Here is a 23,835-nt window from a genome sequence, read left to right as displayed (position 1 = left end):
CAAGCCAGCAACTCTCTTGTTTATTTGCACTCGATGCAATTCACCAGTACTTTGTGTATAAAAAATGGGAAGTACTAGCCAGCAAAATGGCGTTGCGGCAGATGTCCCAGTCTGGGTCATGTGACCTGACCAACACGGTTCGAGCATTCACCGTTTCCTTACCTACAGCGTAAAGAGCAAAGCTTTGCAGGTCACTCTTCTTGGAGGCCCGTTTTGATAGGATAATGGCCTTCAATCTTTCGTTACATTTACATGCACGCCAAGAACATCAAATTATTGGCCTAGGCAATCTGCACACGCTCCGCATTACAGTATTCAAACATTTTCCAATTCTGTGCTGTCATAGTATATTATGCAAAATACTTTATTTCCTGTTACGCCGTCCTGATCTTCTTGTATCTGTACTTCCGACCAGATCCCAGTTGAATTTTTCGTCACTTCATTTGTCCATGCACCTATTACCATAACTTTTATGAATTTTTACGCCTATGACACAATAGGGCAATCGGAAAAAGCCCAATATTAACAAGCTGAATGGAGCCATATTGCCACCTATTGTAGCAGTCGGACATACTTCAGTCAGTAAATCGATTCCACTCCCATACGTAAACTAGGACAGCAGTGTGATTAAATGGCGCAGCCGAGCTATAACCGTCACTCGACTCCGCTGTGCAACGTTTGTATTACTTCGCTGTGCATGAACGACACATGTGTCACTGCATTATTCAGTTTGTTTGAAACCAATACAAAAACTAATTTTAAAGCCATTTTTATTTTATCAACTATTTAATAGTCAGGTCAGGTTACAAAATCTTAGCCTTTCATTGCAGCAAACTTTCATTAAATCTTAAAGTACAATTCTTAATTACAGAAACCAGATAAAAAAATTAAGTAACGGGAAATATGTGGCAAAGAAAGTAAAACAGGCTGATATGCATCAACCCACAACTCCGGGGGCAGGAAAAAAAAAACCACTTGGAGGACCTCACTCTGAAGGTATCAGAGTGAACCAGGAGTGAAACTCCGCCCCACTTCTCTGTGGCTAATGACATTACACCAATCGCAAGCCACATAATTTAAATGTCTGTTTCTATTGGCTAGACAACAAAAGACCTCCTTCCAAACAGCCAGGAAAACTAAAACCGTGAGTCCTGAGGTATGAGTGTAGCCCGAGGTCCGGCTTATGTGGCCGACATGGTCTGCTTGATGACTATCTTCTGCCGGGCACCCCGGGACGCGGAATCCCCCGAAAAGCCCCCCGAGGTATTCGGCAGGCCGTGGGCCGCCACGTATTTCTTGTAGGCCTCGCGGATGATCTTGAAGGCACGGGTGTTGGCGTAGGGGATGTCGGTGATGGGGTCTCGGTAAAGCGCGGGCTTGTGGGTGACCGGGCAGATCTCGCGTACAGGAGGGCGGGGACCCCGCGACCTCGGGAACACCAAATCGAAGGACTCATCGTCGCTGAAGGTGATGAAGGTGCGTGCGCACTGGCCCCCTTGAGGCTGCTGGGAGGTCAAAACTGTTCCTTCACAAGGAGTCTGAGTCAATGTAGCCGGGGGCTGGGGGGTGTCTTGGTCCAATCTATGTAGAAAAGAAGCAAAAATTTTACAAACATGTCTCACTATGAAAAGCAGACTGCATAGGATTCCTTCTGAAGCAGAGATTAAGAAAAACCCTTTAATAATGTTAATTAAATGCAATACAAATTTTAAAATTAATTTCACCATATGTACTTTGCAAGATTTGGGGCAAAAAAGAACAAAAAAATTTTCACCCCCTTTTAACAGAGAGACGGGGTAAAAGTAAAACTCAGAAAACCAGAGTCAAACTAATCCTGTGACGCAGTTTCCCAGTCCACTCCTCGGGGAACCAGAGACAGTCTGCGTTTTGGTCCCCTCCCAGCAAAAACGTGGACCATCTGCGAGTCCCCGAGGACCAACATGGGAAATACTACAGTAAGCCAGTACCAGTTCCAGGAATTCAGCATTCTTAATTGGTTAGGAGCAGGGAGGGAGCAAAAATGTGGACTGTCCAGGGGACCCTGTGGACTGGGTTGAAAAACACTGAAATATGCTATATGGCCTTACCCTTCCACATCCACGTTTTCCTCCTTCAGGCTGGCGTCTGACACCAGGGGCATGAGCACTGAGTGGTAGCGGATGGTGGGGCCCTCAAACGGCCGCCGTTTGTGCACCTGCTTCTTCTTGTCCGCCACCAGGCGCTCATAGTTCTCTGAGTGAACCAGGGAAACAGCATCGATCAGGGAGACAGCAGCTTAGCTAGCAGGGCAGGCGGTAAGGCTTCCTATACATAGTGAATTGGGGGGAGGAGAAGCAGGGCCAAGGTAACCCCCCCGGCCCACACATACCCACCCTTCCTCACCTAGAGATCGGAGATTAATCTCGGCGGTGACCTTTGCCTCGGCTAGTAGCTCCTCCTGTGTGAGCGGTCGGTCGTGATGGGCCCCCTTGCGACGGCGCGGGGCCACCTGTCTCTCCTGCAGCCGCAGGTAGGTCATCCGAGTATGCTCCGTGGTCGACTGCCGGACAGACTTCCGATCTGGGAAAACCAGTCCCATCGTTATGTGGCCGAGCAGGTTATGAGAACCCCATTATCAAAATAACATTTTGATTAATATTGTTATAAACAGAGAACCAAACCAGCACAGGATACCTTTTCATTTTGGTTTATTTTATATTTTACCGACACTCCTCACTTAATGGACCAGTTCGTTCCTACGGCCAGCTCGTTAAGCAAATTGGTCGATAATCGAGGAGCTGATATTTCAAGCATACTGCATTGGTAGTGGGTTTATGTCAGCCATCTTTAGATATTGTTTTAATGTCACCTTTGTACCATTTATATCGCTTTGTAAATGTTTTTCATATTTTTATAAATGATGCGAGATGAGATGCTTGATGTTGACATGCCAAGCTGCCGTTTCCATTACCAAAGTTCTCCTACAGCGTACTGACTGGTCGGTGAGCTGCTCGTAAGTCCAGGTGGTCCTTAAACAGGGGTACCGGCATTATCTTTTGGAAGAGAACTTCATTATCTGTTATCCTTAGCTCTCTCTGAAATTTAAACTAATTTCCAAATGTATTGGTCTTGGTGTAAAGTTGTACACCTAGTGTAAAGCTGGGAAGACCTAAAGCAGAGTGTTAGATGCGGCATTTCAGGAAAAACCCAAATTGACTTAAAATTCAATGCATAACAAAAACTGAACAGGAGACATACTTTCACCAATGTCCTCAAGTGAATCCAGTGGGACAAGTGTGTCCACCTTGACCTTCTCAACCCTTCTGGGCAGTTCTGATGTCTTCTTTGGTCTGGGCTTCACTATGTTCATGGGCTCCTGTATTCAGAGAGGCATGAACGTACATGGCAAAAAGCTCAGGGTGAGCATAATGTAATATGAAGAGAAAAACTCCCCCAAAGGTAAGTGAAGTCAGACACGGAGGGACAGCCAGACCCTTTACCCTGTAAGCCTTGGTGACAACACGCCTCTTCCTGCGGGGCTCGTCATCATCCTGGTCGCTGTCCGGCTCGTCACCCTCGTCAATGTCGAAATCACTGTCCACCTCATCCTCCGTGTCGGATTGATCGCCCTTGTACTCGTCATCTCCAGATTCCTGGCCGGAACAAAAATATTCATGTTTAATAAAACCCTTAGAACCCATAAGTTTCTGCGTCAATATCAGTCATGTGAATCTCATGTATCATTCTACGAGGTTGATAAAAGTGGGGGAAAAAAGATTTATTTACACCAAAAACACAGAAAATTTAGCGAATTCAGTTCACCGATTATCTCAGAAGGAGCAAAAACACCGGAATGCTTAAAATGTCCTTGTAGTGTTCCTAATTTGCACAAAATACGTTGGATAGTTAGGCCCATAATCTTTTTAAGGGCACAAGTTTTAATATACTTACATCGTTGAATCCACCGTAGGTGGTTTTGTAAAATTCATCTTCTTCCTCGGCATCCAATAATTTCGACATTCGATTCCCCGCTGTCTTGCGGGGTTCTCTGCTGAAAGCTAAACTCATTGTGACCTGGATTATTTTACAGTTGTGAAAAATAAAAAACAAAAGCAGCTAGTGGTGCTAGGAAATCGACGCACTCGTGTGACACCTCATACAAAGAAACGAGCTACCATTAACAAAAAAAACACGCGTATGAATTTCTTTATAGACTCAGATTAACAGTTAAGCGTAAGCAAGATAGTAAATCAAGTCCTGTTATATACTATTAGTATATTTCTATGTAAAGCAATACATTTAAATTTTAGATTCGCTTCGTCGCCACGTTTGACGTCATAAAACTGCGCCAGTCATTTTAGCCGATTGAATATAGGCGGGCAGATCTGCAGAGTAATTTATTCATTACCCATTAGATGGCAGTAGTGTCTCATGTTGTCACGCCGGATGGTTTTACGGGTCAACACAATATTGGCTGGTTTGGGATGAGTTTGGTAGTTTTCATACATTGTATATGAGCCTAAGAGTGCATATATGCTATACTGTTAGTCATTACGACGTATAAAACAGCCGGGCTTACCGCAGAGTCGGCTACTGATATTTGATTTGTTTTTAAGCATGCAGTTTACAACCGACAATAGAAAGGTAAGATCTCACGTATACACACCTGTCTGTACGTAGTAAAACTGCATTTGGCAGACGCCCTTAGCTAGAGCGACTTGCATAAGTGCTTAGAAGTCTCATCAGTAATAATTATAACAATCATTGATTAATCATTGATGACTTAAAGACGTAAATCTTTAAAATAATTTAAACCCACACTGTAAAAGTGCATTGTTTGGGCACAATGAATGCATTTGGAGTATGTCTGTGCAAAGACGAACATAGATGTGTACGGATTATATTGTCATTCAAATAACAGGGTTGACAACTTTGACGCATCTGGCGTGAGAGACTCACACTCACGCAAGACGTCTTACGGAAGGGATACCATATTTGGTGAGGCGGAAGAGGACGTTTCCAGGATACATAATATTAATAAGTTTTCAAGTCACCAACCAATCAGGTAGCGCGCAACTCCTCAACATTGATACTATTTCGAGTTCAATGGCCAATTAGGTAGCACTTCTGTTACATTTAACTGTCGTTTTACTATCTTCACACAATATACGGCTACACGAGTCTTTCTCAACAAAAACTACAGAATGCCAAACTTAAGTTCGTTAAACCAAAAGCAACGACGCGATTCACTGTTTACATGAAAACAAATGTGCAAATGGTTTCCGTAAGTTGACGTCACTCGAACAGCGTGCCACGTCAGGATGTGCATATTGTTTACTTTTAAAAATAAACGTGTGCACGAGCCTTGCAGGGGGTGTATGGTGATACTTAGTGGTTGCCGGGTATTGTAAATTATTGCCGTTTCTTTCACTTGGTATTCCACTGTAACTTGCAACATTGCGTCATACGGGTTTGCAGCGCTGAACAAACCGCCGATTTTTAAAAAAGCGCCCGGACAGGAGCCCAAAAAGAGGATGTGTCCATAATTGTAATCCTAAGTATGGTACAGTAAGTAATCGTGGCAGGTACATTACTCAATTATTGACGAAATATTGTGGGCAGTTACTGAACCGTTTTTGGGCTGCAAACCATACGCTGTATTTGGCAACATCGAAACCGAAGGGTTTAAGGAGTAATCCAGTTAACCGAGAACGTGCATTCAATTTGTTAATGCATCAGATGAAAGCAGATTCGTCAGATTCAGAGAACCAAGTAAATCAAGCAAATCAGCAAATGAAGAAGAGGACTTGTCCAGCACGTTTGTAAAACATGCATGCAGTTGAAACGGTGATGTAGCAGATTATAAAGTTCAATCCCTCATGAAAAACGATTGCTCTTCAACTATCTTATAATATTAAGTAACCTTAAGTGTGTGCGTGACATTTCCGAATATTTATGTAGATTCCGAGGTTAAGGCGACTGTTGTATCATTATTTAAAATTAAAGAATACTGCTGGAACTTGGGTAGCTCGGTCTGAGTGGCTCACCACACACCCTTTTAATGAATCAACGTTTTTTCTTAAGAACATGTCCACAACACGTGGCTGCTGCCTTTTTTGTTACGTAACTGATACCGCACCCCACCCCGGGTAATTATCATCCACATTAGTTCCTACCTGTCACAATCTCTCCTCCTTGCCCCCCCCCCCCCTCCTAAAAGGAATGTCCCCGTTCACACAATCACACCCAGGAGCAAAAAAGGGGGGGAGGGGCATGTTACCAAACCACCACATGCCAAACACCAAAAAACAAAGGACAACCCTTACGTACTGCTTTTACACCATTTAACCTGTCCTTTCCATGTCGCCACAGCTGTAAAGACAAACATGCTGAACAAACCGGCAGTCTATCAACGTCTTTATATACCCTTACTGCATAAACATTAAAACTTTTGTTCTTCAAAAGTGTCGGGCTAACTTGAGACGTCTTTCTGTGGGTTCATTCAGCCACACGAGATCCCCTACTTCATATGGCTTATGTCTAACCTGCCCATCATAATGCAACTCCTGCCTCTCTGTAGCCCAGGTTGAAAACCACCTCCAGACTCTGGCCAAGAGACAGAGTTACTTTGTGTCAAAGGCCCCAGCACCATATCTACTGGAGTCCTTGCTTCCCTACCATGTGTGAGGAAATACGGAGTAAATCCGGTGGTAGCATGCATTTGTGTTATAAGCAAAAGCTACCTGTCTAACATAAGTATCGCATTCCCCTTCGCATCCCCCGGGGCAACTACAATCCACATTAATTCCTACCTGTCATATTTACGATTTTGTTTCATTTTTCCAAAATTGACCAATATGCAATTACCACACATCTGCATATTTCCCAACAGTTTTGCAGTATATTTTGTACTTCCAAATGATGCCGTATTAAAATCTATATTTACTGGGTATAATTATTTTGAAAGCACAAGTTTTTGATCTTGAGAGAGCACAGAAAATATGAGCATTGTCCGTAAATGTGTGTCTGAGTTTTGGCTTTACTCTCCGTTATTTGCCCGTCATAAAAAAAAAGCTGGTAGGTCACTCTCACACACTCATTCGTGAGCCTGTTGCAAACCTTTTTGTGACCGATTGTGCTCAGAGGCGGCTGATGTTGGTGGGATCTGGAGAATGAGGCTACAGGTGCAAGGGCCTCAGATTGTCCCTTCCACCAGGTGGATGTAGATATGTACTGGCACGACTGCCATATCCCGTCCCTTTCCCAAAGGCCTTACTTGGTACGGTACTTTGCCAGACTGCCAAGAACTTTACCTTCATGGTGGTGAGACAAGGTAGTAATAACAGTGTAAGCTTTGTCTTCACTAGAGAGGATGCTTTTCTCATACTTTGGGTCCAGCATATATGCTGCTGCATGTACTGGCTTCATGCAGAACTTTTGGCACGTCTCCATTGATTTGATCACTGTGGTTTCCTCTGCTAGGAGCAGCAGGGAAATGGGCAGGACAGTTTGAATTTCTTTGAGCTCAGCAAACAGACATTGAACATCTGACAAGATGGTATTATCACTTTCTATCTTGGCAATAGCTGGTGCTATTGGCTTGCGGATTCTCAGGCTGCTAGCGACTCTTTCCCAGAACACATCTTGCAGCAGGATTCTCTTGATGGAACTTTCGATGGCTGCAGTCTCGGATATGACCATCTCTTACAGAGACTCCTTCCCTTACAGTAGACCCGCTTACATGATGACAACCCCCCCCCCCACAGAGTGACGCTGGGGAGCTTCAGTGTGATGCTCTTATTTTTTTTCTTTTTGCTTTGAGAAGAAGATTACTGAAGCTACTCATTTGCCCTTCACACATTTCACTATTTGTTTCACTCTCTTGTACAGTGTGTCCATTGTCTTCCGTGCCTTGATGTCCTTAATAAGAAGATTAAGAGTACGGGCAGCAAAACCAATCATTGATATGTGAGGATAGGTCTCCATCACTTGTGACCAAGCAACCGTCATGTTTGCAGCATTGTCAGTTACAAGTGCGATAACCTTCTCCGGTCCAGGGTCATTGATGACTGCTTTCAGCTCATCAGCAATGTTGGGGCCTGTGTGTCTGTTGTCGCCTGTGTCTGTGCTCTTATAGAATACTGGTCGAGGGGTGGTAACGATGTAGTTGATAATTTCTTGTCTCCTGAGTTTCGACCAGCCATCAGAAATGACTGAAATGCAGCTTGCTTTGCCAATGGTTTGCTTGACCTTTATCTGGCAGATGAGTAGATAAAGCATGTCTGGTGGGAGGTGCGTATGCTGGGCGAAGAACATTGAGAAATCTCGTGCAGTTGATATTGGCTGTGAGCCTTAGTGGTGAGCCAGTTGCATTCATTGCGTTTTGATGCAGATGCTTATTTTGGGGTGTTTTACGCACGCATAATTACTGACAAGCACTTGGTTAAGCAGTGATATCACTGTTAGTGCCATCAAGTTTGGCGTCTTGTGATACGTGTATGATTTCTGTTTGTCACATGGCTCGCGAGTTATTGTTTTTAAACTCAATCAATGCATTACGCGGCGACTGGGTCCCAAAGGTTAAATTGTCGATGAAACGGCAATGAAAGCTAGCTTACATTTAGTATATCTGAATTACCAACTAGCTAGCTACCATATAAACACATTTAATCTAGCAATATCACCAAAACTTACTTAACTGGATATAGTCCAGGGCTCAAATGCAGTAGTGTAGCGTCAACAGTCCTGCTATATTATGCAGGATTCTAGAAATCATCTGCGCATGTAATGAAGGAATGGCCAGTGCAGGGTAGAAAGTCAGCTGAATTTACATTAAATCTGGTTATTTCCAACTTGGAAAATTCCCAGAATTTTGCAACTCTAGATTTAAATAATCACAAAAGTCCCTCTAATTCATGTGTAGCCGTGGAAATGGGGGCACTCAATGTTTAATTTTATTTGAGCTCCAGGAGAATGTCTTAATCGGGGAAGGTAATAGTCTACCGCTACCAAAAATGGTGTGGAAATTTTAATGATTTTGGTATTTATAGATAGGTCTTCAGGTCTGTAACATTTGCGTAAATGGTCTCTGTATATTATCTGTTGCTGTTTTGCTAAAGTAATATTTAAAGAATGTAAAAAATTTGAAGAACGTACATACAGCGGCTATGTTCTCTATGAATGGCATTCTTAATGATAGCATTTTCTTCTCTGATCTTGCAGATTAACCTATAGTATGAAACAATAGTGAAAAAGGGTGTCTAGGGATTTCTATTCTTAACCATACACAATACTTCACCTGTTGCCAGCTCACGTCAGTGTCCTCATTCTTGGCAGTTTCGAGATTCCATGCGAATGCACAATGACAAAAGTATAAATGAAAAGAGATACTTTGTTTGGTGTACCGCCATTTACTGAAACTACAGGGGACGACCAAGGTAGGATGGCAGAATTTAGAGTAACTAACCAATCAGAACTGCGTATCTTGGACTTATGGGAGGAGCATCTGTAGAGAGCCCAACATAGAGTCTGGGCAAAAACGTCAACCAAGGAAATGTGAGGCCACCATGCTGCCCACCTAGACGTCAAGGTGCCTGATACTTTCACTTTCTAAATGGCTTCTTTCACGGTGAATTAAACTAAGGCACAAGTCCTCAGACATACTGATGTACACAGGAAATGTTTTGTTTTTCCTGAAAACCCTGCGGTGGAGCACATATTTAGCTCTGGACCGTAGCCAGACGCTACAGGAAAATGCCACATCGGAGAACAATCTTAAGCATGTGCAGTCTTAATATGGTGCTTACCTGCTAGACCATCAATGTACAGAACTACTCTCCTCACAATGGACTCCTCTCTTCATTTCACCTCAGTTTGCAAAATACATAATATTATCATGTATTTGCTAGTAATCCATATCGACATCAAATAAGAATTTCACTGAAACCACGGTCGATTTTCTCCTACAATGCAAATTAACCTCCATTTCGAGCTGTAGGATAAATGGTTGGGAGATGGATGGAAAATACTTTTGCATGAGCCTCAGGAAGAAAACTATTTGACTACTGCAGGTCGGCAGAACCTGCAGTCTGGAAAAATTTGTGGAAAAACACTATGCAAAATATCTCAGAATGTACATGTTTTCCTAGAAAAGATTCTCAGAGACCCCTGTCATCCAGGATACTCACTGTTCAGCTGCAGGAAATCTGGGTGTAACAACACAAAAGGCTCTTATTATAATGTTATGTTTGCGTTTTGCATATTTTGCTTATTATATTTTTATCTGCTATGCACGCTACACACACACACAACATACAGTAACCACCATCAGACCGTAGTTAATAACTAACCTTCCGGACACACCTTATATGGTGTACATAAAAAGTAATTACATATAAATTTGAAATTAGATAACATGGCATAATAATGTAGTCGACAAGTCGAAAGTGAAACAGATGCAACCTAGAAACATTGAAGGTCATTATCGCATTATCCCTACTTGCAGTTACTGGGTTTTCCACTAGATGGAACTTCCCACCCATCCATCCATCCATTTTCCAAACCGCTTATCCTATTGGGTCGCGGGGGGTCCGGAGCCTATCCCGGAAGCAATGGGCACGAGGCAGGGAACAACCCAGGATGGGGGGCCAGCCCATCGCAGGGCACACTCACACACCATTCACGCACACATGCACACCTATGGGCAATTTAGCGACTCCAATTAGCCTCAGCATGTTTTTGGACTGTGGGGGGAAACCGGAGTACCCGGAGGAAACCCCACGACGACATGGGGAGAACATGCAAACTCCACACACATGTGACCCAGGCGGAGACTCGAACCCGGGTCCCAGAGGTGTGAGGCAACAGTGCTAACCACTGCACCACCATGCCGCCCCGGAACTTCCCACCAATCTCCTCTAATTTTCCAGCAAAGATATTTTGGCAAAACAAAGTAAATATTAACCCTTATAGATTCAGGGAAAAAATCTGGAGTTTTTATCCAGTGTGACTTTATCAGAAAGTTAGTAATTAACATTACCATTATAGTTTTGAGGTTATAGTCTTTTTCTTGAACATCTGGTTCACCAGATGTAACGGTGAAGGATTTGCCTCACAATGAACAATGGGTTAGAAGGAACAGCGCCAGTCAACAGGGAGTAGCAGGGGACACAATGGAAGCAGCGAATACATTTTCTTTTGTGTTTACAGCAAACAAGGGCTGTTCCCTATTGCCATGACAATGGCAACGCGCGTGAATCGCACTTAATGGTTCCCAGGCGCTATCCAATTTCTTCACTTAAACAGCGTACCTGATGTAGGGATAATTTAAAGATTTATTCGGATATGTGTCAAAACGGTGTTTGATGGGAAAGGGGGCACTCCAGGGGCCAATCAGCTTTCAGTTGAGGCCAGTGCCCTCAAATACATGATTGCCAGTATGTATAATTTATAATCCACTTATCTGGTAAGTATGTTGGATTCAAGTATTATTGTAATTGCTTATTGCATTATCAGAAGGGGTTCTTATAAAAGAAGTGTGTTTTAAATGCGAGCAACTGGGTATTTATTAATGGGTTAGTGTTCTGGACATACTCCGACGAGTCACCCTCCAATCCAATAGGTCACAAAATCCCCCCCTCCAATCCAATAGGTCACAAAATCCCCCTCCCCCTACAAAATTGTAAGGGGGGTGTTAAAAAAAATCATTTATAATGCCAGTCACCTACATCCTGGGCTGGGTTCCGGTGTCAAGGACAGCCATGCCTGACTCACAGACAGGGCGATCTGGAAACATGAGTCAGCAGAGGTGAACGGGGGTCTCCGGTGGACCCCCTCCAGGGTGGCAGTTAGACAGAAACCGTTTCGCTTCTGACAGACCAAACAGGAGCAGTCTTACTGTCTGCTTCTTGCCCGCACATCAGCCCACCCGGCCTCTGCAAGGAAATGGGTAGAGCGTCACTTGTTGCCCAATCTGATTATGGGTGTGATATCTCGCATCCAGGCTGATCTGCAGTAAAAAAAAAAAAAACTTCCATAGCACAGACTGCTAAGACGGCATCCCCGAAGCGTACCAGTTTCTGGAGTGTACAACAGCTCAGGTTCCCAGTGCCCATCACAGATCACGTGTGTTATGGTCACATGACCATGTGTCCATGGATCACGGAACTCCTCAAAACAAGACTAGGGTCATGGGGGCATGAAGCCATGGCTTCTTATCTGCGTTTATCTGTTTATTTGTTGAAACACTCAGATATCACCTTATGTTTAAGAAAAAACAGATGGATATAATTTAGGCTTCGATAAATACAGGTTCATGAGTTTGCATTAAATTATTTGTCGACGGTCTTAATGATTGCTCACCTGCTTCAAGTTCCATGGTCCTTGAATGGACACAGTAAGAGCGTACACTAATACATGTTTGTCACAGTCTCCCTTGGTATGACCATAATAGCACAACAGTGGTGCAAGAGCAGTCATGTAAAAGCAGTTGACGAACTAATTCTTATTTCAAAGGGTGATGTGTGAGACATTAGACTGACTCAGATTCTGCTGACAGAACTGCCTGCTATTTCAGTCATCTTAAGAATTCCCACCTCAGAAACCACATTAATCCATAAGTGCTGAAGGACATCTTTCTCTTACATTCTACCACGTGGCCCTGTTCCTCCTCCAGCTCATCTATGTCTTCCTGTAGTTCGTTCTTGTCATGTTTTCACTTCCTGCTGCCCCAAAGAGATCATTTATCAGGGTCTGCCGTCCAGTCTGGTGCCTTCTGGGCTTCATGTCATGGGTGGGTCACAAAACACAGTAATCCATAGCAACAACCAGAAGACAAAGGCCGGATTCTGCTTTGACAGCAAGGAAAAATTGACAAAGACATGTTTAATTATAAAGCAAGAATATACAGGGCTCTGGGAATGGTCAGGAACTCACTGCTGTGATTTGCTTAGAGGTGACATTGGGTAGAAGAAGCTAAGATAAATGGTAGCATTGTATAGTTGCAGTTTATAGACAGACAAAATATCATCTGTTTGTATATGGATATGAGCGACTTGGATTCAAGTCCAGTGACTGGATTTAAGTTTCGACTATGACTGATAAAATGTAACCTTCAGTTTTGGGAGGCATTTGAAGCCTGGCATTCTCACACATCAGGAGGTGCTCACTTACTACATCAACAATGTTACCCACCCCCGATCAGTCATGGTCATTTCAGCCCCTCTGTAGGTGCCAATCCCGCTCACATGGGGCTACAGTCATAGAGGCGCCATTGAAAAGGACAGAACAGCTCGTTCCCAGTCTGAGCTGACCTCATGGTACAGGAATGCGTAAACACTGGAGGCTCTGGGATCGGCGGGCGGGGGATTGAGCACACAGGGAGTCAGCATCCAGACCACCACAGCGTGAAGACGGGGGGGAGAGAGAGAGAAGAGCCAAGGAGACATACCATAACGGAGATCTACATTTCTGTTTTATTTATCCAGCAGACAGCCTTACTGAAAGTGATGTAGTGTTTTAGAGAAAGCAGGGATAGGGACAGTTCCTGAAACAACTGGGGGTAGAAGCCTGACTCTGGGACCCAATGGTGACATCACTCCATCAACACTAGGACCTTCTAATCACAGGCGCTGAGTCCTCACCAGCTAAGCCGCACGGCACCCCGAAGGCCCTCCGAACAAGGGTGCGTGTGAGATGCTATGCGGAGAGAGAAGACCTTGGGAAAAACGGGAGGAGAAGAGTATGACGAAGACGTGATAATGACATTGATCAGAGAGAACAGTCTGGCAGTTTGAGGTGATAATAAGGAAAGGCATCAAAGCAGGGATGGAATGTCAGGTAAAATAAACACGGATAAATGGGTAAATTGATGCAGAGACGTGAAACCCCATAAGGCAAATTCATTTGAGAAGTCAAGGTCCGTGAGAAGGGGTGCTGCGATGCACGGAGTTACCCAGTGTGAAGCCCAGGGCCTCTGCTAAAATGGGGCCCAAACTAATAGCACTTTAAATTGTACTATGGGGTTGTCCTGTATTATGGGATTGTCCCATTTTGCATCCCATTTTGAACCAATACAACCCATATTTTCATGTCATATCCATTTCATGTCAGAAATACAATTTAATTTGGACTGCATGACCAACCCCTTCCCCCCATCAGGACGGGCAGAGGAATTCCAGAGGAACTCTCCTCTTCACATTCCTGTCTGAGTGGCTTCCTGTAAGCTGGACCCCCAGCTCCATGCCCCCCCCCCCCAGCACAGCTGTGGGTCTCACAGTGAGGCAGCACAGCTGGGGAATTACAAGCCACCATACATTTGTGTGTCGCTATCTGTTCAGTTTTTGTCGTCATTTTTTGGAGGGAATAATTTGACATATATGCCCCCCCCACGTGTCCTGTAACATTATTAGGGTACTTTGTCATTAGAGCATAAACAATCAGGACGACACCATATTGTTTTGTTTTGTTTTAGCCGGAAAGTAAAGCTGTCATTTGTGCCAATGAAGTTTCGCACTGGTGCTTTTAATATAGATTTCCAGTAAGCAGTTTCGATTTTGCGTGTGTGTGTTAAATTTTCAGTTGGGGATGCCCTTAAATGGAGGGTGGCTTGCCCCCCCCGCCCCCCACAGCTCCATGACGTGACTAGCGGAGACTCAGGCCCTGTTATTCAGCATCAGCTGGGCTTCTGATGCTGCTGTGGTTTGCACCCCATGCATAGGTGAACCTCCAGTGCGTGTCCGGGCATGTCAGACCCCGACTCGCATTACGCCCTGTGTCCTAGAACGCCGTGTCCTCCAGCAAGAGGGTCAAGCCGGCTGGTGACGTCACCGGCTAATGGTGCACATTCCAAGCTTATGTAACATCCTGCTTCGGTTCACGAACGCACGTACACATGGGCTGACAAAGGGGGAGCGCGAACATCCCATGAGTTTACAGCCTGGCCCTTTGTTTGAACTAGAAAGGAAAATGAGTCTGAAAACAGAGTACTGAGCAAGTACCTGAAACAATGTAGGTAGCCCTCAACGCAAGACGTCACCCGTCAGACATTGTTACAGAGAGACCCAAAATATGACACTGATGTTTAGGAAGGAAAGGGCAGTAATTAGACTTCTTTAACTGAAATCTTTGCTGCAGCCAATCAACAGCGGTGGTCATAATCACCACTCAAACGACGCATTTGTGTATGGGCCCCCTACTGGCCACAAGCAGTCAGTGTGACTCTGGAGGCAATCACATGACGCACCAAACTACATGACATGATGGTAGATGACTGCTGGGTGTGGATGTGTACTAGTCTTGGGCTGTCAGCTCTGTTGTCGGGCAGCAGGCTATATTTTGGTCCTATGAGGTGCACCTTTTAACACTTTCAGAAATGAGTATCTACACTCACGTGTAATGCACCGTTACGGAGCTGCGTGTAGCTCGGCTCCTGTAATCGGAAGGTCACTGGTTTGAGTTCCATCCTTTTGTATAGCAGTCACATCTGTGTCGGGCTTTTGAGTGAGGCCCTTGACACCCACCCCCCCATTATCCTCCAGGGTTGCCGGATAAATGATTTACCCTGTGCTTGGAGTCCAGGCATTGCCCTCAGCTGTATATATGCGTCTGTGTATGTCTCAAAGGAGAGCAAAGAAGCATCACAGTTCTTTAGGGTTCATCGAGTCTCCATAACAACAAACCGGAGTAAATGAGTAAAAGCAGTATCTGTGTGAGATCCTGGAGCTCAACTGACACGTGAGAAGAGCGTTTGCAGTGTTATGGGATTAAAGTGAATTCTCACGCAAGAAGCAGCTTCACCTTCAGGGCCCATCAGCCAGTGAACGGAATGTTCCGGATGAGGGTGCAGCAATGCTGCGGTTAGCCGCTAGGTGACTACGACCGACACCCTGACTGAACAGATCATTCATAACCTTACTTATGGTTCAATAGAATTAATTCTTGGATAATTTATATGAATTAATTCTATTAACACCTCAGTCAAAGCACAAAAGGTTAAAGTGATAATCTAGAGATCAAGAATCAAAAAATGCAACTGATGTTTCATTTTTGTCTTCTTTCATCATGGAAAATGCTGTAATATGAGAAGGTCGTGCTGTAAAAAACACTCAACTTGCTTAATTGATCGTCATGCCAAGTTTTACGAAAGATAATTTCCTGAAAATTTCCCGGCAACATCAGCTGAATCTGAATAGGAAGTGGAGTAGGAATTTGCTGTGGGTATTCAGCAAGTCATTTTTTATTCATTAAATATGAAACCAAGTTCCTGGTTCGGACGATGACGGGAAGGCAGGGACTGGGTGCGTATGCGGCGTGCAGAGAGAGCTATGTGGCAGGGCCCTCCCAGTGCTGACAAACAGGCTCTGTGACATTCAGGTCTGAACTTCCCGTCCGCTGCAGAGGACCCTCCTGTTTGTCGCGGTACTGGTGGATCTCGCTCAGCCTGGGTGTAACCCGGTCTGCCTAACGACGGGAGCGGCGACGAGACTCCCTGTGTTTGTGCTGCTTCCCTGTCTCCATCTTCATTTATATTTAACTTCAGCCAGCTCCCATTCTCGATGCTCAGATCTTTCAACACGCCCCCTTTTGGCATCCAACCAACTCGCCTATTGTAAACAACAGGCCTTTTTCTGTATTCGCTACGGTCAGGGATACTTCATAGCATGAATACCTACGACGGGTCCCGAAAAGCTGGCCAATGTGTCCCGCCGACGGTTATATCACAGGTAGCCTGCAGAGCCTTTTTCATTGTCTTTGGTGTGTTTCCGTTTGTAGCGTCTAGCGACGGATTATCAGATCACTTTCCAGCGTCAGTTGCAGACTCATAAATCCTGGATTATCCCACACTCTACGAGCCAGTGAGCTGTCCGGTGCCCGCCTGATTACTGTTAGCCCTCGAGCTCCGGAAGGAAGCATCCTGGTTGTCTGTGGAAAGTATTTCTGTGTGTGCAAAGTGGGAACAAAGAGCCCAGAAAAACCAGCTCATGTTAAACCGAATTCCAGGTTTTTTGAGTTTCCTTCAGCAGAAATGTTCGAAATAGTGTCTATCGAAAACCAGCAGAAGGGAAAAGATTATTCACAGAAAAATCACTTTCTCCGTAAAGAGAAGTATGTTTATATTCTGTCATATCACCTTGCAAAGGCAATGTTCAGATAATTATGTATCTACAAATAAGACATACCCATAAAAATTTTATACAGTATGAGTCACGTCCGCTGCTGTTATACAAAGCCAGCAAGGCAGCTACCATACAGAAATGTAATGGGGGAGGCAGCATGATTCACACTTTGATATTTCATGCCCTCTTGTCATTGGGTCTCATATTTCATTTCATCTGTAAAGGTCAGATGGGACGTGAAAGCCCCCCCATTAAAGGAGACGTGTAAGGCGGATGAATTGGGGGGCGCCCAAAAGTCTGAGCATGTGACAATCGTGCCCCCGCTGCTGAAATTGCCCCCGAGATGAGGGCCAGCTGGACGGGCAGAGAGACAGGAGAGAATAGAGCAGCTGCCAGCTGGAAAGGACAGGCAGAAGGTGCCCGTATGCTCCGGAACGGGGTCCACGGACGCTGCGTTCGGACCATAAACCGATGGGGAATTAAAAGGGTTCATCCTGTTTTAGCGCAAGGTTTATAAGCGAGCCAGTGGGGCCATACTTTGCGAGAGTGCTTCCTAAAATGGACAAAGAAGCTGTTGTGCCCTGTGTTGGGAAAGAGAGGAACAGCTAAATTTGGGGCAACATAAAAGCGGAGGTGGGAGGAGCAGAATGAGGCCCTGTTGCTGTAAACGGAGGTGAAAACATTACAGCCAAAAGCTAAAAGATCATGACAGTCGTTATGATCCTTATGCTAAATCAGGGTCTCGATGCAAGTATGGACTGGCTCCAACATCTTGTCTTAATTGCTTTATGAGTTTCAAGTTCTTAATTTTTTTTTTTTATCTTTATCTTATTTCATTTATCTTTAAGTAGGTTTGATAATTGCATTTTGACCCAGTATGCAATAAACACTGTATTTGGCAATGTTTTTTGAAACGTGTGTATCAAAAGAAGTAGTACATGTAATAGAGACTGCTCCAGTTAGTCCGGCAGAATGGATCGGAATTAAAATTAAGAACTAAGAAGATTTCCTGTACAAAGGCGTCTCGAGTTCGCAGGTTTGCGCAGCTGCTCCATGGAGCCGCCCCTGGGCATGACAGTGCCAATCCTATCGTGTGACAGCAACCAGGATGTGAATCTTAATAGCTGCCGGACCTCACTTCTGTGAAGGTACCATCAGTAGTTTGAAAGATCAGGTATTCCTGGGTATCTCCATCGGTTTGTGCTCGACTTGCGGTGATGACATGAGAATAAAAAAAAAAAAGAGTGAATCTGTCGCTATCTAGCAATGATGGCACATGTGGTACTTTCCCAGGGAAATCGATGACCAGCGGGGAATCTCTTCTCAGTGTGCAGCCAGTTGCAGTGTTTATTTCTCATTTCACTTTCTCTTTCACCTGAGTCTTGCCATTGAAGGACTTTGCCATTGGTCTTTTCACAATGACATTCTCTAGATGCCAGCTGCATGTGTGGTTACAGGCACTCAAACTTGTGTGGCATTAGAGGGAAGGAGATATAGATAAAACTGAATGTGGGCGTTTGTTGTGAGAAACAAAAACTCAAAGGTAGGCATTCTGGGAGAAGAATCCTTTTTAGTGAGTTTCAACTACGCCATCATGAATCTTGAGAAATGCATACCAGCTTGGCATTAACATTATGTGGGCAACGTCAAAGCTCAGAGTCCATTGCTAACTGTGGCATTTTATTACATATGACACTTATCTGGTCCTGCTAACAGCACGTAGATCTTTAAAGAAAGATGAATCATCTCCACCAAAGCAGTTGACACCACTGTAGATGTGGCCCACTACAGTAGACACACTACAGTCAGCACACCAGTGTGTTTGTGGAGAGTGAGGAAAATCATTATGATTTAGACATCTGAGCTGGACAAAGAGCTAGCAGGCTGGTTTCAGCAGGAATCTCTTCTCAGCGGCGCTTCCATGGTTTTCACAATAAATGCCCTTCCGTTCCCACGGCCCAGTCAATCATTACCTGCTTAACCTGGCTTCTTGCAGATTTTACGCTTGATCATTCCTCATGCCAGCACGAACACTAAATGTGTCAACCAAGTAGATATAAGTTTAATTTTTGCAAATAACATTTCTGTACTGATGCTAATTTGAAGTTTAGCCTGCAGCTAAAGTCTGAATGTATTGGTCAGAGACTCAAAAATGTTGACATTCAGCCATTGTTCTAATGAATGATGATGGAATGGGAGATATAGAATTCCAACCATACCCAAATAACATTACACTAAAGAAGTGGTTCTATATGTTGAGTGTTTTTCTTTCGTTGAAACATATTAGCAATAGTCTAAACATAGACACCCAGACACAAGTTCTATGATTCACACGCAGACACAGACATGTGAACGTCACTCGATGCAACTGCTTTTTGTGGGAATTTTGGATAAACGGCTGGACCTCTGGGCAATTGGATACATCCCACCACTTCCTTGTGTTTATCCACGTCTAATTTTGAGCCGAAGCATGAACCTTGTTCCCATAACACAACCCACACAGTCACAGGCTTAGCTTAATAAAAAAAATGCGTGGGAAAGTGTCCAGTGTCAGGGACTCATTAGCTCATGTTCCACCTCCTTGCCACACCTCCTCTGGCCAAAAACAGGAATAAATGGGACATGGGCCTGTGCGAATGGAGACCTTGTCCTCTGCAGTATCCTTGGCAGTGAATGTAACATTTATAAGAGAGTTGCAGTCAAAAAGTCTCAACTTTTCCTTTAATGCTCCGCCCAGCTGCTTGCTATCATTTTAAAACCGAACAGAGGCGCATTTCCCAGAAGCATCATATTGCTATGATGATATTATATTCAATGTTCAACAAAACCATGCAATGCTTGTGACATATGCACCCTGGGTTATGAAACACAAAGACCTCAGACACAGCAAACCTCTACCTTCATGAGCATGATGTCATTATGGTTCATCTTTCAAAACAAGATGAGACGACAATCAGGGGTAGATCCATAAGTTCTCATAAATGTCATTAGATGACAATGTTAGATTTTGGGGCCCCTTTAAAGTGCTGGGAAATCCATGTCCTGGAAATCTCCCGAAAACATTTATCTCCTTTCGGCTACTTTTAAGGAAAGCGTTTCTGATGGTGAGAGATCAGGTATTCCATGGGTATGTCCACCAGTTTGTGTTCAACTTAATGCGATAATGACATGATCTTGTTTGTGTGCATACCAGCCTTGCAAACAGGCCTGGTCAGTCGATTTCGCTGGTGAGGAGGGAGTGTTTGGCAGATCTGCCCTGCTGATCATGAGACTAATCTACTCAAGAATACAATTTAGCATTTAGAGCTACTTTGATGTGGCGAACACTTATAGATGAGGCATGTTGATATGGGTTCATTGGGAAAAGCCAAGATAAGAGGGTTTTCCTTGGTGTTTTCAGCAGGGACAAGAATGTGTTTGTAAGCCATGTGCTCATTCTGCACACCGATTGGCTGATCCTTACAATAAATTGACCTTTATTAAAGTCATCATAGCGGATGGCTCACCTCTTGCAGCAACATACTGCAAACTGCAGCACTATGAATAGAATAAAATAGCAAGCAGAAAATTCAAAATAAAAGCCCCCCTTCATGGTGGGATTCTGTCTGTGAGATTGAAGTTCGGGTCAACATGCTTTGCATAAGTACACCGTGATGCAGTGAGATTTGCGTAATGGTTTAGGGACAGTCCCTGGCATTCACCAATCCCTGCAAGGGATCCACGGTGCCACCAAATCCAAGGAATATAAAGTTAGCATGCATCACGAAACTGTCCGGCTGCACAATGGGTTAAAAATGTGAAGTGAAAAGGTTCTGTTTGTATAAGAGCAGCTGATAAGTAAAATAACCATAAGTCAACTTCCTTTGGCTTTTTAAAGTCTCTCAGTCACATTGTGTTTTTATCCTCCCATCTTATGCAGCAAATTCATCAGCCCTACCCAAGTCCCCATGGGGTTCTAACAGAGTAGAGTCTGCATACTTAAACCGTCTCGTCAATGCGGACTGTGGAAAACTGGCCACAATCCACCTCGCTTCCCAGTTCTCCGCGGCCTCCGTTCCTCCTCGGATTCCCCCATCTCACGTTCGATCGCAGAGCCAACACCCTCGTCTTTGAAGTCTGCGGGGGCCACCCTCCTGTTTTTAATCACACAGAACATGCCCTTGAAGGATGTGAACCACGCCGTCGCTGTTCATTATCTCCACAGACTCCAGAAAGGCTTTAAATCCTCCCATCTCACCACAAAATGTTAATATAAGTTCAAACAAAGCAGAAACTTTGTTACTACTCTGAAAGCTAAATTAAACTTACTGCAGCACTATCCCAAGAAAGTCACAAGGAGAACTTTGTGTGGCTTTCTGGCTGCTGTAGAGAATCCGCTTCGTATCTATTTAAAAACTTAACCTGACCTTACAGCAAATAGTCAGCCTTCATGTAATCAGGTAAAAACATCCATGCATCAGTCCATCCATATTTCTACTTTTTACTCAGTACAGCGTTGCTGGGGGGCCTGGATCTTCACTTAGAAACATAGTTCGGCTGACACCAGCATAAACTGTCGGCCTTCAAAGAGTCAAGCTTCATTTCCTTTACTGTCAGGAAATACCAGTATATAGAGAACAAGGGAGTGGTTTAACACAGTATTTTTCACATTCTAAACATTTATAACACGGTGTATTATAAAACATCTGTTAATTTTATGGTGTTTTTCATATAAAACTCATCTGAAAGACCAGGTAAAAAGATGCTGTAATGTACTGATTAATATGGACTTGACATCTATGGCATACAGAGTTTTGTAAGATATCGTACAGCATAAAATGGCAGATCCAAGGTAATGCTTTCCTGGATTTCTGTGCAATGTGGCTGCGTGTTTATTTTTGTGGAGAGGACTGCAGAGGGTGTGCACACTTGTGGGGGAAAACGGGTAGATTTAACATCCTGTTCACACAGGCAAGATCAGCAGAAAATCTCCAACAACACTTTAGTACACCTTCAATAACAATTCTTTTTACAATGATTTGATACAATGACTAACATATTGTGTGGCTATAGAAAATGTGCATCTGATATATTAAGAGTATCTGTTTAGGACCCAAAGGTGTCCCTTTGAATGACATCACAATGACGAGGCGGTCAGTATTAACTCGGACATCAGAGGGTGGTTTGTAACCTGAAGAAGTAGGCTTTTCCGAAAGCTAATGTTTATGGATCGATGTCAGACAGTGAGAGATGAAGCACATAGTGAAATGACTATGATTAATATAGTATAATACATACCATATAGAATAATTTATTATCCATAGCTGGTGAAGTTATAGACCAAAGTGTGCTGGAAGGTATTCGGCCAGAAATAACTTAACATTTATCACTGGACAGTGAATCTCATAGCAAAGGAGTCACCAGATTAAATCAGCGCTTTTGTGATGGATTAAATTCACTGCAATGAGACTGTAAGTATGCTGAAAGAAGTAGATTACTTCATAGATCTGGTCATTGACATCAAAACAAAAAAGCATTCATTAAAGTCCAATTTGGCTGCATTGAAGTCCAATACGTCAAGCCTCTATTGTGTGTTTTTTAATAACTTTTAGTGGGAATTATCTACACCTTGAGGTTATTTTTCTGAGGAACAATGGAAGAGTCTTTAGGGAGCTACAGTCTGGTGATCTGATCAACTGGTGGCCTCCGGGTCTCCATTACTCATCAGTTTAAAAATGACACCAAGACTGTCACGCTCGAGAAAACGTGACAATGAGCGAACATCGACCAAAACAATCTTTAATCGTTCCGAAGTTATATGTAGCTCTGTTCCGCCTTCCACGCATTATCTTCACTCGTGTTTTAGAACTCTCTCTGGGTGTAGCGTGGATGGCTGCGAGCTGACGAAGCAACAATGCGACTCATGCCTCTATAGTTGCTCGCCAAATATGGCGCCGCATGTATTCCACGGGGAAGTGGTTCCTTCACCTTGTTGCTTTGGCTGAATCCTCAGGGCACTGTGGGAACATCGTGAACAGGGAGCAACGTTTGCAGCTGCCGCTGTAAAATTGCCTTCGTAGTCCGAGGCTGATATATGACCACGCAGGACAGTCACAGTCCTAAAGTCTCGCACATTTTCGCTGCCCATATTTATTACAGCCACCTTTGGCCTCCTTTGACTTCCTCCAGGTGTAAACCCACTCTGAAGCAGGAAGTGTCAGCAATGGCACAAGTAACTTAGTAATTGAGGTACTACTCAAGTACAGATCATCGAAAAATACAGTAACTGCATGAAATGCATGAACTGTTATAACTGATTAATGATGAAAGAACGTGGGATCGATCTATCAGTTCGTTTCTGGTTAATTAGTACAATTAAGAAAGAGTGTACTATAACAGTATTTGTGCCCCTTTAAGTAAAGTGTTACTGTTTTAATTGACGCTGGGTCACTTAGCGTTGTTCTGCGGTCACTTTTGAGGCTGTACCTTCTTCATGACTATTCTGCGAAGTGTCCATCTATTCCTGTATCGAAGTCTTTGGCATCATTGGAATTCATGCCTTTCATTGTTTGCCAAACCCACTTATTAGCAAAGTGATTGTCAGAAGTCTTTCATTCTGCTAATTAGAAATCATGCTAATAATGCTCACCTTTGTTGCTGCATTTCTAAGTGATTTCAAAATAAGTCCTTTTTTCATGTGGTGTTTGCATTATTCTCTTCACTCCCTGTGTGTGTGTGTGTGGGGGGGGATTATGTTTATATT

At 43.8% G+C, this 23,835-nt stretch overlaps 2 protein-coding genes across 4 annotated transcripts in view; one reads left to right on the top strand and one right to left on the bottom strand.

The window, feature by feature from the left end:
- Window positions 1–961: 961 nt before the first annotated feature.
- Window positions 962–6,170, bottom strand: vps72b (vacuolar protein sorting 72 homolog b). 3 transcript variants are annotated; one of them, XM_048992562.1, is made up of 7 exons: window positions 6,156–6,170; window positions 3,931–4,053; window positions 3,480–3,632; window positions 3,238–3,355; window positions 2,383–2,559; window positions 2,088–2,232; window positions 962–1,581 (listed from the first exon to the last, which is right to left on the bottom strand). In XM_048992562.1, exons 2-7 carry the CDS (start codon window positions 4,045–4,047, stop codon window positions 1,182–1,184), a joined length of 1,110 nt encoding a protein of 369 aa, XP_048848519.1. In that variant the 5' UTR covers window positions 4,048–4,053; window positions 6,156–6,170; the 3' UTR covers window positions 962–1,181. The 3 variants fall into 3 exon arrangements, with proteins under 3 accessions (XP_048848519.1, XP_048848517.1, XP_048848518.1); XM_048992560.1 differs by lacking the exon at window positions 6,156–6,170 and adding an exon at window positions 4,646–4,913; XM_048992561.1 differs by lacking the exon at window positions 6,156–6,170 and adding an exon at window positions 4,388–4,406.
- Window positions 6,171–9,833: 3,663 nt separating this feature from the next.
- Window positions 9,834–23,835, top strand: part of LOC125718645 (protein S100-A1-like) — a 217,968-nt gene continuing 203,966 nt past the window's right edge. Inside the window, exon 1 of the mRNA XM_048992578.1 lies at window positions 9,834–9,844. The gene's annotated coding sequence lies outside the window, so the exon portion shown is untranslated. The remainder of the gene's footprint in view (window positions 9,845–23,835) is intronic.

This window comes from Brienomyrus brachyistius, chromosome 23 (assembly GCF_023856365.1).
Source record: "Brienomyrus brachyistius isolate T26 chromosome 23, BBRACH_0.4, whole genome shotgun sequence".
Lineage (NCBI taxonomy): Eukaryota > Metazoa > Chordata > Actinopteri > Osteoglossiformes > Mormyridae > Brienomyrus > Brienomyrus brachyistius.
This window is presented reverse-complemented; position numbering and strand designations above follow the sequence as displayed.